Source organism: Triplophysa rosa, linkage group LG5 (assembly GCF_024868665.1).
Source record: "Triplophysa rosa linkage group LG5, Trosa_1v2, whole genome shotgun sequence".
NCBI lineage: Eukaryota > Metazoa > Chordata > Actinopteri > Cypriniformes > Nemacheilidae > Triplophysa > Triplophysa rosa.
The window spans coordinates 16261973-16280056 of NC_079894.1; the positions used below are offsets into that span (position 1 = coordinate 16261973).

Consider the following 18084-nt stretch of genomic DNA (forward strand, 5'->3'; position numbering starts at 1 on the left):
TTGTCACTGTACATAGTACAACGAAATTGGATGCAAATCCTTCAGTGAAACATAACAGAATAATAAGTAATAATGGGGAGTATTAAATTACGGGGGAAAAAATTAGAACAAATATTTCACTGTGAGGTCAGTTTATATGGCAGCATTTAAAGCGATGATGGCCTTTGGATAAAAACAGTTTTTTAGCCTATTTGTCCTTGTCTTAATTGTTCTGTACCTCCTGCCTGAGGGCAGTAGTTCAAATAAAGAATGAACGGGGTGAGATAAGTCTTTTAAGATATTTCTTGCCTTCTTGAGACAGTGAGAACTGTACAGTTCCTCCAGTGGTGGGAGAGCAATGATTCTCTGGGCTGTGGTAAGGACCCTTTGGAGTGCCTTCCTTTCCTTAGCTGTGCAGCTGGCAAACCAGACACCAATGCAGTATGTTAAAATGCTCTCTATGGAGCAGCGGTAGAAGGACACCAACAGCTCCTCACACAGATTGTTCTTTTTAAGGAGTCTCAGGAAAAAACAGTCTCTGCTGGACCTTCTTTACTAGTGCAGTGGCGTTCGCGTCCCAGGACAGGTCTTATGCCCAGGAATTTGAAGGCAGCCACCTAGGGCTGGGCGATATGGCAAAAAAGTAAACTCGATAGTTTTTTCTATATTGATCGATAACGATATTTATTTCGATATATATTTAGTTAAAAAACTGTATTTAAAAGAATCTATTTTAAATACAGTTTATTATCAAAAGTTAACCTTTAACCAGTTAAAATTCAATTCAATTAATGCACTGTTGCAACACAGAGGATATTAGGCCATAAACAACATGTAGCAGTTCATTCAGTCTCATTTTGACTCAATTGACTCGTTAAGTAAAGGGAGTGTTCATTCAGTACATTCAACCAATGAAAGGGCTCCGTTACTGTGTACATTCGAACGCTATTGGCTCAGCACCTGCGCACATACATAACGCTGCAATAAAGTCTTGCTCGAGTAGTGGGATTCATTCAATGAATTCAGTGAACCTTAAAGACATCTCACATAAACTGTAGTACATTTCTTTAATCATGCAAGCATCTTACATACAATGTTTAATATTTTAATGTGCACACAAACTCACTTCATTACATCTCTAATCTGTACAGGGCAGCGCTGGTTTGTTTCATAAGCACCAGCTCATGTTAGCAGATATGTTAACGATGGATATAAAAACGTTTGTGCTTGAGTTTCGAAGTAACTCGCTTGCAATTGCGCCTCAAGTTTGTTTTGTTTAACCGGCGATTGCGAAAAAAATAAGACACTTGATAAACCGCGTGATGACAACTCGAGGTTAGCTTCACCTTTGTTTCCGCTTCCGGTAAGTGTTTTCTCTGCACCACACAGAGAGCCGCTCCACCTCTTCCTGATAGGAGGATTCATTCCCCCCGGAGATGAGCCCCACCACCGTGGTGTCATCAGCAAATTTAATGATGGTGTTGCTGGAGTGTATGGGGGTGCAATCATGAGTGTAGAGGGTGTAGAGCAGGGGACTCAATACACATCCCTGTGGGGAGCCAGTGTTCAGGCTGAGGGCTGTGGAGACATGGGAGCCCACTCTAACCCTCTGAGAACGGTCTGTCAGGAAGTTCAAAATCCAGAGGCAGATGGAGTTGGAAAGTCCAAGGCCCTCAAGTTTGTACACCAGTCTGTGAGGGAGAATAGTATTAAAAGCAGAGCTGAAGTCCATGTGCATGTGTGCACCATTGTATGTGGGAGTTTTTATATCTCAGAGTAATTCTATATCTTTTATATCTCAGAGTAATTCTTTGGTTCAAAATAGGTTATGTGCTCTGTTTGTACGGAGGTGTATTTTTTTGTGTATTGGCATTTCTGAACCGTTGGCTCTTAAAGCACAGCGATGGAAGATTGCAGGACCAAAACAAGATGTAGTGCTGGATAGAAACAGTCTTGCGTTTTGACAGAAAGGGAAAGCGTATCTGCCTGGTTGATGCTGGCCAGGCCTCAGGTGATTACAGCTGTCAGATTCAAGTCATTTAAGCGGAACTCTATTCCTTATCCGAAACCCAAAGGATTGTGGCACATACAAATCTTTTGTAGAGTTGAGTTTGCCTGCCTTGGGTTATATTTTGCAAAACCTGTATGGAGCTGCCTTGGTGTTTACCGCAGGGATTTTATTTTCACATTCTAGTTCCAGCCTTTTCTTACACAACTATGGTATGTATAGTTATAGGTATCGTTTTTAAGTAATCCTAAAAACATTGATTGGCTGGTTTGGATGTACTTATTAGGGTTGGAGAGAAACTATGCAGGTTTTAGCCCAGTAGGAATGTAATTGAATAGCCTTGGTTCACTGTGTGAATGTCTGACAACCTTCTAAGATAGTATTTTAATAAACTGGCATCTCATAAGTGATGGATGTAAAGATGTGACTTTCATTGACCTTACTCTTTGACATTACTGTGTGTGTTCCGGTAGCTCACTTGGTAATACAAATATCATGGGTTTGATTTTAGGAATCACACATGCTGAAAAAAAGCATAGCTTGAATGCACTGTAGGTCATTTTGGATATCAAATGTGTAAATGGAAATGTATATTTTATGTAAAACTGTCTTATTTTTTATTTATTTTAGTATGGAATGAAATATATTTTAATATACTGACTTTTTTAAGTCTACCTTTAAAAAGCTTGTTGCTATGCATTCCGGGAGAATTGTCCAATAAGGGACTAAGAAAAATTGTTACGAAACAGTTTTATATACAATTCCATCCCCAACCGAGAGCAAAGACGGACTACCTGTCACATAAATGCTAAATTTACAATACTTGGTATTTAATGCTAAACTTACATCACATGACAGCAGTTTGAAGTTATAGCTGCACTCAGTGACTTTGATTGGAGGTTGCTGGGTGGGTGTTATAGGGAGTGGGGGGGCTTGTTGGTTGTGGTTCGGGGCGTTTCATTTGTTGGGACTGTGTGGGTCTGGTCTGGTTGGTCTTGTTTTGTGGTCGATGTCGGACAACAGAGGAATAAAGTTAATTATGCCATTACTACTTTTCCCTGGTTGTTCCTCTGTTGTCTGTTGTTGATCGCGGAATGGGACCAGGTTGGACCTGCACGGTTTCGGCGGGTGGGGCTTCCTGGGTCGCGGCTCGTGGGCTCTCCCTGTTCTTCGTGGACGTTGCTCGGTGGCTTGGTCGGGGTCACTGAGTGCAGCTATGACACGTCAGAGGAGATCTGGCCCTCCCGGCTGAGCCTGGTTTCTCCCGAGGTTTTTTTTTCTCCATTATTCGTCATTGGAGTTTGGGTTCCTCGCCACAGCAGAGCAGTGCAGTGTTGGCTTGCTCACCGGGAGACTGCATTTATTTATTTATGCATTTATTTATTGATTTATTTATTAGATATTATTTATTATAATGATCTTGCTTGGTCTATAAACACCATGCACTGTGCTGTGTTTTACCTTTCTGTGTTTTTCTTATTTGCTCCTGTAAAGCTGCTTTGGAACAATGCACATTGTGAAAAGCGCTATATAAATAAAATTGAATTGAATTGAATTGAATTTTATAAGTTTGAAAAAAACTTTTAAAAAACCTGTACGATCGCTGGGGTAGTGTATCGAGCACAGAAATACTACGTAATACGCCCAACTCGTTTTTTGACAAGTTGACCATGTTAAGCATGAGAACACAGCACGTTTAACATTGTAAAGAAGTCAGAATGCACCGTTGCAGCACCCCTTTAAAAAGTTAAGTACATTTTATAATATGTTTCTATGAATCAAAAACTATGTTTCTGTGTTTGGTTTACAAAATCAAATGATGCTGTTTCAACGAGCCAATTCTATTCTTTTGATTATCAGCTACCTTTATGTTTTGTTTTATTCATATATTTTTTGTTTGTGTCTTGGATTGATATCAATTTGGAGAGGAAAATTATCCAACATTACTCATATCTTATTCTTAGGGGCTGTGTCCACCGAGGCGCATTTACACGGCTGAAAACGGCAGGAGCTCGGCTGAAAACGCTCGCTGCAGGCGCACTGTTCTGCCCAAAGTTGTGCATTTTTCAACTCTGGGTGCCCGGTCGAACGCCGGCACGGATCGTGGGAAAAACTAATAGCACCAGCGCAGAGCGCGGAAAAAAACGTCAGCTGATGGCTTTTTTTAAAAGCGCGGCGTTTCCATATGAAACAATTGAAAAAACACGTCGGCCGCAGGCGTAACCGCCTCAGTGGACACAGCCTCTTACTCATGTGCCACCATACATTATCACCCGATGTTGCACCAGAGCAGTGTTGCCCAACCGGTCAGGTCATTGCTATGGCAAATAATTGAAGTTTAATACACAGTTATGTGCAGCAGAATTTAGACCAATGAGATGTTGGCTGTCACCATTTGAGTAGTAATCAGCCCTCATTTTTTCTGCCTCTGTTTCTTTTTTCCTTAGTTTTTCTCTATTTTCCTATTTTCATAAGAACATTCCACCTTAATTAAAACAAGCAACAGAGCCTCTCTAACAGATGGCACAAATTGGTGAAAACAGTAGTGGGAAAAAAACTGTCTCTGTAGTGAGTCATTGAATCCCAATGAGTATGGAGATGGCCTCATTGGGCTCCTATTGTCAAACCGCTCCAAATTCAGGGAAAAACGAAAATGAAATGGACCACACATTCATCTGCATGCATGCACATCACACACCATCGTCTCTGAATTATACAACTTTATGCTGTTTGTGTATGGAGATCATTGATGAGGCAAATAATGCTGCTTGTTGAGATGTGGACACAAACCATTCCAAATTTCTTCCAGAAAGTACATGAAATCTAGTTTCTATTGTTATCACTCCTTTAGCATTCTTTTAAATCATATGACTTTGTTTGGCAAAATTTTTTACAGCTGCGACTCCAGGCAGGCACAGAAGCAGAAACTCATTCATCTGACTTAATTATGATTGGAGGACAGGCATCTGCTCAATAAACAAGTGTTTGTTGTCGTGAAGGGAAATGGAGAGTTGCTGATCTAATGTTCCTGATGGAAACACAATCTCTGATGAGTCACACTTGATGCAGGGGGAGGTTTGCAGGCACATTCCGTATCATTAGACATATGTCTGATGGTTGGTTAATCATCCGCAATGTGCATTGGTTTTGCCAGAGTCCAAGTAGAATAGGAGGATGTATAAAGAAAATGCTTCAGTGGATTCTTCAGGTCTTTTGACAGATCGTGTGGGATATTGTGACAGCAGCCCACTGAAGGTCTGTGAGTGTTTGTGAGAATTTAGCAGGTGTAAAGTAGTGCCTGCAGACCTCTGCATACATTACATACAAAAGGGCTTAAAGCTTATGTAGGTTGGGCAATTTGTAAATTAAAAAGATGTATTAGTTCAGGCAGCAGTGGTGCATTATGGGATGGAAATTCTCAATGCAACATCTAAAGAGAACATAGTTATGGCCACTCACAGTTGCTTAGGTTGTTATTAATTTAACGGTAATGTAAGCATTTTTTATGTTAAAGGTAGTTCACCCAAAAGTGAAAATTCTGTCATCATTTACTTGCCCTCAAGTGGTTCCAAACCTGTATAAATGTCTTTGTTCTGCTGAACACAAAAAGGAATATATTTGGAAGAATGTCAGTACCCAAACAGATCTCATCCCCTATTTACTGCCATAGTAGGAAAATAAATTTATACAGGATTGACAATCTGAGGGGGAGTAAATGATGACAGAAATTTCATTTGTTGTTTCCGTCAACAAATTGTAAACACCATCAAAACATTGCTCTGTTTGTTTGTACCAATGGAAAATGATAAAAGGGATGAGTTTGGGAAACCTGTTTGGTGCAGAACAAACACAGTTTGCCCTTAACTCCCTGTTTTTCTCTGTGTGCAGTGAAGAAGACATGTGCGCCCTCAGAGTTTGCATGTGAGAATGGTCAGTGTGTTCCTGGGCGTTGGCGGTGTGACGGTGAACCTGAGTGTCCAGATGGATCTGATGAGGCCGATGCCACCTGCAGTAAGTCACTTTCCTTTACTGCACCAATACTGATATTTAAAGGAACTGTTCTGCTGCCCAAAAAGATTAGGACAATATTTGAAAAAAATGCAATTAAAATAAATGGAGACAAAAGCTTTCAAGCTTAAAAAAGATTAAAAAAGCACCATTTTGGTCCGTGCTTATCAGTCTTCGCAATACCAGCACTGAAACAGAAAAGTAAAAGGAATCACTGATAAGTAAAATAAACCTCCTATGGGCTGAATGTAAACCAGTTTTGCCAAATTAATATTTTGACCTGTGAAACCAGACATTTCTTACCCAATATAAACTGTTTAAAAGGGCCTATGGCGCGAATACGTGTTTTTCTGTGTTATAAGTTGCCCATGCATGTATTAGACACGTAAAATTGCAAAAATGTAAGTGTCGGAACAAAAGATGCATTCTATCTAAAAGCGAATGCTCACCCAGACCTGCCTGAAACGCCTCGTGTAACCACACCCCCACAAATCTACGTCAGTTGGAGGTATGATTTGACTAAGACCCCCCAAATGTATATGCAAGTAAGGTGGGTGTACCTGTCAGCACAATTGCTTTGGAACCTGATGTTCCAAATATGGTAAGAGGCGTTACATTTCCATCACACGCTTGCAGTATTCGACCAATCACTACGCGCTGGTTAACTGGCCAATCATAGCACACCTCGCTTTTCAGAGCGATGAGCTTTGTTAAAAATCTGTGCGTTTCAGAGAGGCGGGGCTAAGAGGAGATACAAACATGCACGGTATGTGTAAAATACAGCATTTTTTAACCTTAAATCGTGTATACACATTGCATTACATCTAAAACAAACAATAATATTCATTTTAGCTGTGTCAAATGACCCCTTTAATAGTCTATTCAAGTAAGTAATTTAAGAGCACTGCTTGTACATTGTTCTGCACTGCTTGTACAGTTCAAGTCTTGATTGGCCTCTTCATTTTAACACAATAACTGATTGGTCACCCAGTGTGTTTGTCTTATGCTTGGTTTTGATTAATGCAGCAAATATTTTTCCTCCCTGCATAAAAATTACACTTTCGCATTGTAGTGTTAAAGTTTTCAGAAAAGCAGCATTCACAAGTGCTCACAGTCATAAACTATTTTATATGTGAACTTAAGAGCAACATAACCACCATGCAGTATTTTGTGCACTTGGAAGTGATATCTGTGTTGTTTTGTTAGTTTTTTGATAACACTTATTCAATAATGTTGTATTTATTTACACTAGTAAATCCATTACATAACACAAACGAACAATGACCGATATAGTTCTTCAGCATTTATTAATCTTTGTAAATATTAGTTATTGCCAATACAGTTTGGTGTAAACTAATGTTAACAGATTCAAAAAAAATTGTGTGATGTATTAAAGATGATTAAATGCTAAAAAAAATGCTATTGTTTATGATTTGTTCATAATGCATTACCAATACAACCTAATTATAAAGGTTTGGACAATTTGTCAAAGCAGCTCATATTGTATTTAATCATATTTTTTAACATTGTGGCCCTGCATATGCGCACTTCATTAATGATTTAGTCACCATTTTCAGCCAATTGAGAAAATGTCTGTTCAGTGATGGTATTTACTGAGAAAACATAACTCAACTCCTCAACTCAACTTTATTTATATAGCGCTTTTACAATTTTCATTGTTACAAAGCAGCTGTACATGAGACATATTGACTGTAAGCAAAATAATTAAAGTTGTACCTGCAAAAACAAGAAAAGGTTGAAAACACAGAAGACAGACACACCCACACACAAAACACTCCACACACACAACACGCACCAACACACACAGACACAGAGACACACACACACACGGATGCGCACGCACACACACACACACAACACAAAGACGTACAAAGACAAGTACGACACACCACACGCTCAGTGAGAGCCACACTTTAGGATAAGGAGAGAGAAGCACAGGTCAAATATAACAGACTATAATTCTATATGCAATATTAAGTAAAACTTTAAAATTCTAAAGCAGCCCCCCGGCAGCGCAAATAGTGCAAAAAAGTATGCAAACGGTGGCGAGGAACCCAAAACTCTAATCGAGAAAAAAACCTCAGGAGAACCCAGGCCCAACCAGGGGATTCCAGTTCCTCTGGCAAAAGCTGCTGCCTCTGCACAAGCTCCAGAGAGCTTGCACAACAAGGCTAAATAAATAAATCTTAATAATAAAATAAATTAGTTTAAGATTATCATTAGTAATCTAATAGCATTTGAAATTTGTGCGTGAAGACATGTCAAGAGACCGCGTCCTTCTTTATTCAAGCTCTATCATCTCAGCTCTTGTCAGGTCCCCACTTCCCATTCTCCGTCTCACCATCAGGTCAGCCATGAACTGCATCCTGCTCGCTGTGGTAACCTTGGAAATGAGACAAGACTGGCTGAGAGTAGAGTACTGTTCTGTATCTTTGATGCAACAAGTACATCAGTTGTGTTTTTGGTTCGGTTGATCTAACTAATGCAGCCTAACTAATGCACGTGAAGGACTGTAATACAAGAGGAGTTACTCAAGTATTGAGGAGCTAAATGTAGGCTTTATAGGTAATAAGCAAGATTTTAAAGTTAACGCGATGCTTTATAGGTAACCAGTGCAAGGTTGACAGAACCGGGCTAATATGTTCATACTTTTTTGTACGTGTAAGAACTCGAGCTGCCGCGTTTTGGACCAATTGGAGTTTTTGTAATAAGCCTGCAGGGCAACCACCTAACAGTGCATTACAGTAATCTAGTCTTGATGTCATGAATGCATGAATTAACTTCTCTGCATCTGACATTGACAGCATATGACGTAGTTTAGATATATTCTTAAGATGGAAAAACGCAATTTTACAGGTGTTGGCGACGTGGCTCTCAAATGACAGATTACTATCGAATAGAACGCCAAGATTCTTTGCTGACGACGAGGGTTTTATGGAACATCCGTCGATAGTTAAACAGTATTCTTGGTTGTTACTTATAGCAGTTTTCGGTCCAATAAGTAACACTTCTGTTTTGTCCGAGTTCAGTAATAAAAAGTTGTTACACATAAGTCAGTGTGGGCTATCAATGCTGAAATCCCATTAAAAATGAATGATTTCAAGGCTTCATTGTACCTTAGCTTGTTTCAAATGGCACAGCAGCATTTAAAGAAAACCTTATTTTAATTTATTGATTTTTTTTCTTTCGGAGTATGCAAATGAGGCATATGCATGAACACTATTTATCCGTGGTTAAAATCACTTAGTCCCACAGCTTTAAATATCTTATAGATGAATTTCCTTGTCCAGCCTTCATGGTACTTCATTTATCTGTTCAGCTTACTCTATTGAATCATACTTTAGGCATATTAGAAATAACATTTCAAATTTGTTTTCAAATCTATTACAGTCTATAAAGCTATTTTGACAAGTGAAAAATTAACACTGACTTATTATGTCCATTTGGTGTATTTCGTCAGTGGCACAATAAAAATGTAGCTATTGTTTCCATGACTACAGTATGTTGGCTCTGATCTGTCAGTGAGAAGCACAGATGTGGACATAAAACATCATCCTTGACTAACTGCAGCTCAAAATATAAGATCTCCCTGCTTTTGCTTCATCATCAGAAGGAAACACATTGTGGTTGTTTTAGGTTTATAATAGCAAGGAAATGTCAAAGTTTCAAATAAAGAGAACTTTCTCTATTTCTAATTATTTAACATCAACCGTCATAACTTTGTGCAAAAGGTCAGATTTCTTGCTTTCATTGAAGCACACAAGAGATGCCCTTTGGAACTTTCTCAAATCATGCTGAGAGGTTATGGATCATCAGGTTTTGCACCAACTTGCAAGCTTGAGTGCGTGCTGTCATAAAAGTTACATTTTTACGTTAGACTTTCACTAAAACGATGTTGATAAATAATAATTTGTCATGAAACGAAGGTTTTAAATCTCCACGAAACATGCAAGACCTTTGGAGCACATTTCTTATTAATTTCACGTGTAAGCTGTTTTGGGGGAAAAGTTTGTACTGTATGCTAATAGGATGTTCAATATCTTTAAGCATCTTTAACAGAACTCTCTGACAAAGGAGTGTCCCGATGCATTTAATGGAGTGCATACTCAAGGGGCATTTCAGCAATGCTTCAGTTCTTCTAATGAATTCACAAAGTGAAGCTGATGCTTTCCGTAAAAATCATTAGCAGATATGCAAGATAAGACCCAATTAGGGATACCGTTTGTTTGTAAACATGTTCAGGTGCAGAAATTGTAGTTAATCTAGTCTCACTTGCTTTCAGTTATATTTTATACGAGGATATACGTTGTATGTACAGTATGTAGTATAGTTTTTTATGATCTTTCACATTTAGTTTAACCAAAAAGGTTAAATATTCACTATCATCGTTATCCTACTGGATGCTTCATAAGGAACGATCTTAAAAACAAATGTACTCTGACATCCCTGCGATCTTGAAACAAAGTGAAAACCCAAATATAGATTTGAGATGTTTAATTTATCCAGTGGTCATAAATAATGAAGCATGTTCATAGCACATTTATGCTTCATTTAGCATTTAGGTTAGATTTATGAAATCATTTTTTCTCTGAGTAACAGTTGCTAGGCAGGAAATCCAGTTACATGCACACACATTTATATATGTATAGTATTCATACATTCCTGTGATACAGACACACTTTTCCTGCCTGTCACACATTACGACAGCTTTCACGCTTGAGTAACCTTGTGCTCTCACATTAGTGAACACTACCTCATGAGCACTACTAATGTGTTCTGCACTATTTAAAAATAAATGGCACTTTTAAAATTAGCATGTTATTAACATTATATTCATCCAGTAAATCCTGACAGCGTTTAAATGGATAAACAGTTAAACTTTCGTTTAAAAGGTTATTCTTGACTGCAATCTGGAAATGTGTGCGATCTCTTGAGTCAGAATAAAGCACTAGGTTTTTGCTGTCCCACTTTATGTAATTGACTGCCATATGCCGTCCAATATGTTTACTAAATCACTGTTTGACTGGTGCGTGCCATCTTTTTCTTGAGTATATCCTATTGCAAATCATCATAGAATTCTTACTGGTTCAAGGGACTGTTTATGATGTGAGTTATGCCACGCTGAACTAAAACAGTGCTTAAATTATGTATTTATTTAGCAGTTCTGTCTCTTTATTTTGACTCCCATCTAGAAATGACCTAGTTTGTACCACCATAATAGTGTCTTGTTGACAGTACTGACAGAAAAACAAATTACTAATGCTTTGTAATTGTTTAAAGGATTAGTTCACCAACAAAATATAAATTTCCATTCAAACCTGTATGCTGTTTTGTCAAGGAAAATGTTTAGGTGACCATGACTTTCAAACATAGGAAATTACAAAAACATACCATAAATGCAGTCTGTGCTATATAAACTGTAAAATATTATCTATAAATATTTATATACTATAAACTGTGCAAAACATTTGGCCACGTTTCTCTTGCTTTTGCGCATGAAAAAAAGGTTATCAAGTGCAAAAATCTGTTTTTAATGATTGATGATTGAATGATTACTTGAAGGCGGGGCTTCCATTGCTAGAGCGGCTGTACTGGGCATTGCAGTTGTCCCTGTTCATAGTAATAACACTGTGGTATTTGGTTAATATCTATGATCTTTGAAGTTATCTTTTTATGAAGAACAGACTGAAAATTATGGCTTTAGAAAACAAACGTTTTAGAAAACTCGGAATACAGTTGAGTTTTATCATCTGGTTTTATACTTTAATTGTGATTTTATCTCTTTTCCTCGACACTTTAGTCAAACAGGCACTTCTGTCCCAAACTCATGCAGTTGTCTGAGCAAGCAGGGTTGTTCAAACAAATCGTTGTTCCACTTGGTTATGCTGAAAATTGCACACTGCAGCTTTATGTTCAAGTGTGTTTTGTTAATTCTCAGCATTGAACATGCCTGTATTTTATTTTCAAATGGCAGCAGTAATGACTTCATGAAGTGGAGATCAATTTCGTTTGATTAGAGACTAACTGCTGTATTTTCCTCTGCTGATTTCATTGAAGTGGATTTAAGAAGGTCTTTATCAAATAGCCATCAGCAAAGCCAAATGAGTACTCCGAGCTTGGCGCAACCTTGTGCTCTCTTACCTCACACCTCACTGCACAGGCTGTGATGTCACAGGGAGTTCTTCTGGTCTTCTGGCCATGTCCTTCTTCCACTCTCCCTTTCCCAATTTTCTGTAGATATTGCAGACCATCTCTGTTCCAAAACCTGCCTACTTGGACAGTCAAATGTTGGCTGCACCTTTGGTTGCTCCCTTGTAAGATACTGTATACTGTAACCAAATGCAAAGTAGCATTGCATTTCTCTTTGAAGCTTAAGGCATTTCCATTCTCTGTAAAATATTTTATTTATGATTATTTATTTCCTGCTGATGTGTTTAGTCTTAGTTTTAGTTTATTTTTTGCAGGCAGCATTTTCAAGTGTAAACGGTGAATTGGCTCTTTTTATGTTTGTTTGAATTTTATTTTTCTGCTACACATTCTTCTTTTCTGGTTTATACTCATATTTGTCATTAGTAGTCACATTTAATCACTTATTCTGGCTGCGCTATAGCATCTGCTACCAAACGTCTTTCTGAAACTGTCAGAGTTGGTTTCGTTTGTCACACACCCTGCCAACCACAGAGTTACACAACATTCCACTGCATTGCAGATACCTAAAAATAAATAAATAAACAAACACTTTAGCTTTCGGACCAACATGTTGAATGACTTTATAGTCTAACAATTAACACAGTTCTGTGGGGTCTTCTTGGGAATGATGAGATTGGGTTCATTCACTAACTTTTCAATAAACATATAACAAGCATTGCAGTGCATTTTGAAATTGTGGCACACTCAATTTTGCCTAGTTTCTTTCTTTCTTTCTTTATTGTTTGTTTGTTTTGTTTTGTTTGCTCTCCAGTCATTTTATTTCAGATTTTTGTCACTGAAAAAGTCTGCTGGTATACCAGTCAGACTTTATACCGACTTTAGCTTTGATTTGCAGTGTGGGTGAGTTGGCATTAGTTGCATTTTATTCCCTGATTCATCTTACATTTTTTCTTCATTAAGGATTATATGAATGCTTCTCATGTATATTAGCATTGTGAAGACACTCTAAAAACTGTCCTTAAAGGTCCAGTGTCTTAAATTTAGCAGCATCTAGCGGTGAGGTTGCAAATTGCAGCCAATGGCTCACTCCACTGCTCACCCCTCCTTTTCAAAGCACTTCGGTGGCTGACACTGGACTGAGATGTTGTCACGTTTTCGCTTCTTTGTCGAAGGAGATAACATTTTCACAAAACGCGCTCTGTAGTAGTTTGCCTCTTTAGGGCTACTCTATACAACATGGCGAATTCCATGTAAGGGGACCCACGGTGTATGTAGATGAAATAGCTCATTATGTACGGGATAATGTACAGGCAACTGTTATCCCAGAAATGAGCCCCGACAGTTTGATCAGGGTCTTGTATCACACGGAAGGGTCTTATTTTGCGATAACGGCCGGCTGCTTGTACATTATCCCATTTATTACACGGCTACTTGCCACATAAGTAAAAACTGGACATGAAATGGAATGGAATCGAGCATTCCAACGAGCCGTGTAATAAATGATAATAAAAATATAACACTTCATTATATAATGTCTTTGACTCAACCTTGTTTTGTCCCTTTTATTGATTTATACTAACACAAAATTAACATAAAATTACACATAGTGTGTTAAAAACACACATTAAATATAACGCAAAAATGTTTTAACACATCATTTTTTGAGAGTTCAGTCTGTATTAAGCGAAATGAAGTAATACTTTTGTGAGATTAGGATTTCTCAGGATATTGGTTTCTCATTAGAGGGTGCTGGATGTCATGGTTAAGCATATTTGAATACAAACGTGAAAAGAAATCACAACCATCTTGCCTGATGAATGATGCTCAAGTTCTTGTACTTGATGTTGAAATCACATGTTAATTATTATGTATCATTCCTGTGAATTATGAAACAGTGACAGATAGAACATTCACTCAATCCCCTTTTGATAATAAAGTACATACAAGTTATTGGGCTGCTTCAAAATATTTTATGATATGAAAGCTGCTGTTGGCATTGACTGTGGCGTCTATCCAGGACTCTGCCGGCCAGAAATGATTTATTTATGTCACAGAAACCCCCCAAACTGCAATGTAATATCAACAGACAGCCTGCCGAATAGAATAGATTGGCCATGACGGCGAAAGTGAAAGATCTGCTAAACTGAGGGGCACAGACTCTCTGACCTCATTCTATCTCACTTAATGGAACGACTCACCCAAACACCTGCATGATTTTCCTTTTTTCCACGAAATGCTGAAGTAGAAATTTGGACGATTGTTAATGCGGATCCATACGATGACAGTTCATTGTGATCACAATTGTTAGCCTTAAAAAAAAAACACCATATGACTCAAATTCTTTTTAAAGCCACTCAAAATAACAGAACTTGCACAGAGATTTTTTTGTCAGCTTTTGGAGCTCCACAGCCATGTTCACTAACTGGCTTTGTGTGGAAAAGACCTGCAAGAATATCCAATTTTAGGGGGACGCGAGTAGAGCAAACTTAAAGGGATACTTCACCCAGAAATGAAAATTCTGTCATCATTTAGTCACCTTTGAGTTGTTCCAAATGTGTATAAATTTCTTCGTTCTGATGAACACAGAGAAATATATTTGGAATAATGCTTATAACCAGACAGATCTCAACACCCATCGACTACCAGGCGTGCAGAATGCACTAGGGACGGGGGGGACATGACCCCCTCAGATTCATAGTCCCCCTCACTGTCCCTACGAAAGGCAACAAACATCTGTAAAACTGAGGATTAATCAGGGTTTCCCCTATGTACATTAGCCAAAGTAGTGGCGGACATGCCCGCCGCTCCCTTAATTATTTTGCCGTCACTGCTTCAGAATCGGGTCGGGGCAGACACAGGCTGACGCACAATAACAGGGCTGCCAACCGTCACACATTCACCGTGAGACTCACGCAATTGACTGTTTTCTCACGCACTCACACCACACATCCATTTTCTCACGCAGGATCGCACCCGCCATTTTTACTGTGATGTGTAATCAAATTTTTGATAGAAATGCCTAAAAACCTATCTGTAGTTTTTGGTGCTGCAAATGGTCTAGCAGTGGACCTCAATGTTAAATTAAGGTGGCCATTGGCTAATCAAATATAAGAAGGCGGGAGTTACTGTTTACAGAGCCGGTGTGGTGGTGACCAATCAAATCAAAGAAGACAGCTTAGGTTCGAGTACAACCAGTGCAACGCACAACGTTAGAGGCTAAACATTCAATATTTTACCATTTTTTAACAATATAAATGTTTAGCTGTAGTATCCACTGATGCAAACTACAAAAAGCCATTTTAAATGGAAATTATGTCATTTGCATGATTCATGTAATGTACACATTCATTTACACACATGCGTCATTACTTATGGTTTTATTTCAGAAAGGCAACCGTTACATTTCAAGGTAGGAATGAAATTACAATTATTACGTCTTAAGATAATTAAATGTTAATTTTATAATGTTTTTAACGAAAATGAGACAACCTCGATTATGTATGCTCTAGACAAAATGTGACCTCCGGAGGGCGCAGCTCTTGTCTGGTCTGTGCTCAAATTTAAAGGGACAGTTCACTTAAAATTAATGAAAGTGATGAAATTGTTATCACAATACTTTTAATGCAAGGTTTTTGTGTTTTTTATACAACTTTCCGCCATCCCATGCCCTCCGCAGTTCCTCCACAACCTCTTCCCAGATTAGTTTTGTTATTTATTTGTATAGCTAACGTTAGTCTTTTGCACTTAGCAAACACAGCAAAACGTTGAGAGAATGACTATGCAATTAGGTGAGTGGACAGAGGTAAATAGCGAATTACAACAAGAAGAATTGTTGGATAAATCAAACAATTTATCATCAGGAAATAATGTTTTATCTGGACTTGCAAGACTAAATTAGGGTCCTGGCATAACATTATCATCTAACCCAATGTGCTGTATAGTTTGACTGAGGTAAATTTACTGATTTATGTTTAAATGTTTAAATAAAACATATTTTGCAGAAGGCAGTTTTGGTGGCTGATTGGCATACTAGACAAATAACAGTTTGATCATGCATTGCTAGTGTTGATCAGGGTGGCCTTTGTTCATTGTTGTTTATCCATGACTTCAAATAAGATCCTCCAATGGATTTTTAGTGCAAACCATTAGTCCAAATTACGCAAAGCAACTAACTGAGTTGAAATCATTTGCTGACAGCTTGGTCCCCCCAGTTAAAAAATCCCATCTGCGCCCCTGTCGACTACCATAGTAGGAAAAAACAATGGTAGTCAAAAGTGCCCCAGAAGTTTGCTGTCCTAAATTCTTCAAAATGTCTTCTTTTGTGTTCCATAGAACAAAACAAAAAAACGATAAAGTAATTTTTCCTCCTATGGAAAATCACCAGAACAATTTTATACACATTTGGTACAGCTCAAATGTGAGTAAATGATTACAGAGTTTTAATTTTTGGGTGAAGTATCACTTTAATATAATCCTAATCAAAATTCTGCACAGAGCTGTGTGTTTTTATCCTGTTTGCTATCTCACATGACTCACTGTGATGGGAAACACTGGGACATCTCTGATAAGGCATGTCCAGTGAGCACACAGTGAGATCAACATAGTGATTCAATGGCGATTTGTTCACCAGCGTCATGTTTCAGATTTCAAACATTTTGCTTCTCTCTCACAGCGGTCAGACAGACTTGTCCACCAGATAAGTTCGACTGTGGAGGGAAGTGTGTGTCGCTGTCCTGGCGCTGTGATGGGGAGAGAGACTGTGAAAACGGCTTAGATGAAGAGGACTGTGCTGCGGGTGAGTCTGATCCCTCCGTCTCGGACTGTTTGTTTGATTCTCTGCAGGGAGTCTCATACAGTCTGATGTGATACTTTGAACTGGCTGGCACAAAGAAACCTGTTTATTTCCCTTGCGCACTGCCGCCTTATGTGTGAGATTTGGCTTTAATTTAAACTAAACAATTGATGGCCATGAAATATGGTTGTATAATTTAATATTATTGATATTAAGAATAATACCAATCTGTTGTGAATTATTTCTTATCTGGGATAAGCTATGTAAAGTGGCAGATATATGAATATTCTAGGCTGTGGTAAGTAATTATTGTTAAAGAGATGGCAAAAGGATGTCCTTGAAACGCTCAGGCAAGGTTTTCTTGATAAATTGTCTGGAGTCTAGAGTATTGATGTTAAAGTAACAGGGCTTATACTCAAGTGTCATCATACCCAATCACTGTCTGTGTTCACTGGCTCATCAGAAATGGTGATTGTGCTTTGGCCAATCAGGTGACTCCACAGACCCCCGCTATGAAACCCTCTGTCCTACTTTTAAGCGCCTTCTAGCTCTCACGCTTTCTCTCACTTGCTGTAGTTTCTCTCCTCTGGCCTTCATTCTGTCTGTCTGCTCAACCGTCTGTCACATTAACTGTTTCTCAATCTCATTCCATTTCTTCAATCTGTTTCTCTCTGTAAATTGAAATCCATTTGGTAAGCAATAAAATGTGATTGTTTCATAGGGCAGCACATTTGTACAAACATTTACTTAAAAAAATAAAATGAAGCGGGAAAGCATTGTGCTAGTAATACAAGTCACAGGTTTGATTCTCAGGGAATTATAAGTGTATCTTCATCTTTTTTTTTTCTTCATTCAACCATTTTCATTCATGTGATTCTCTCCGAAAAAGCAATTATAATTTCATCCTAAAAACACAAAACCTTTTGACATGTTATAAGATATAAATCCTAATCGTAATTGCCGGGTTGAAACGTAAATTAAACACCAACCAACTATTTTTCTTTCCAGTGCAGAGGGGTGGGTAATGGCTCTCAGCGTACACGCTGTGGTAAATGAGGTGTCACAACTCTTTTAAATTCTTAATTTTCTTTCATACACAGAGCAATTTATCATTGTTATTCGCTTT

The 18084-nt window shown here is 38.3% G+C and overlaps 1 protein-coding gene across 2 annotated transcripts in view; it reads left to right on the forward strand.

The window, feature by feature from the left end:
- The window catches only part of LOC130554078 (low-density lipoprotein receptor-related protein 8-like), a 64874-nt gene that overhangs the window by 12306 nt on the left and 34484 nt on the right, over nt 1–18084 (forward strand). For both annotated transcript variants that reach the window (XM_057333506.1, XM_057333505.1), the window contains exons 3-4: nt 5876–5998; nt 16839–16961. In XM_057333506.1, coding sequence (XP_057189489.1) covers nt 5876–5998; nt 16839–16961 — 246 coding nt within the window. The remainder of the gene's footprint in view (nt 1–5875; nt 5999–16838; nt 16962–18084) is intronic.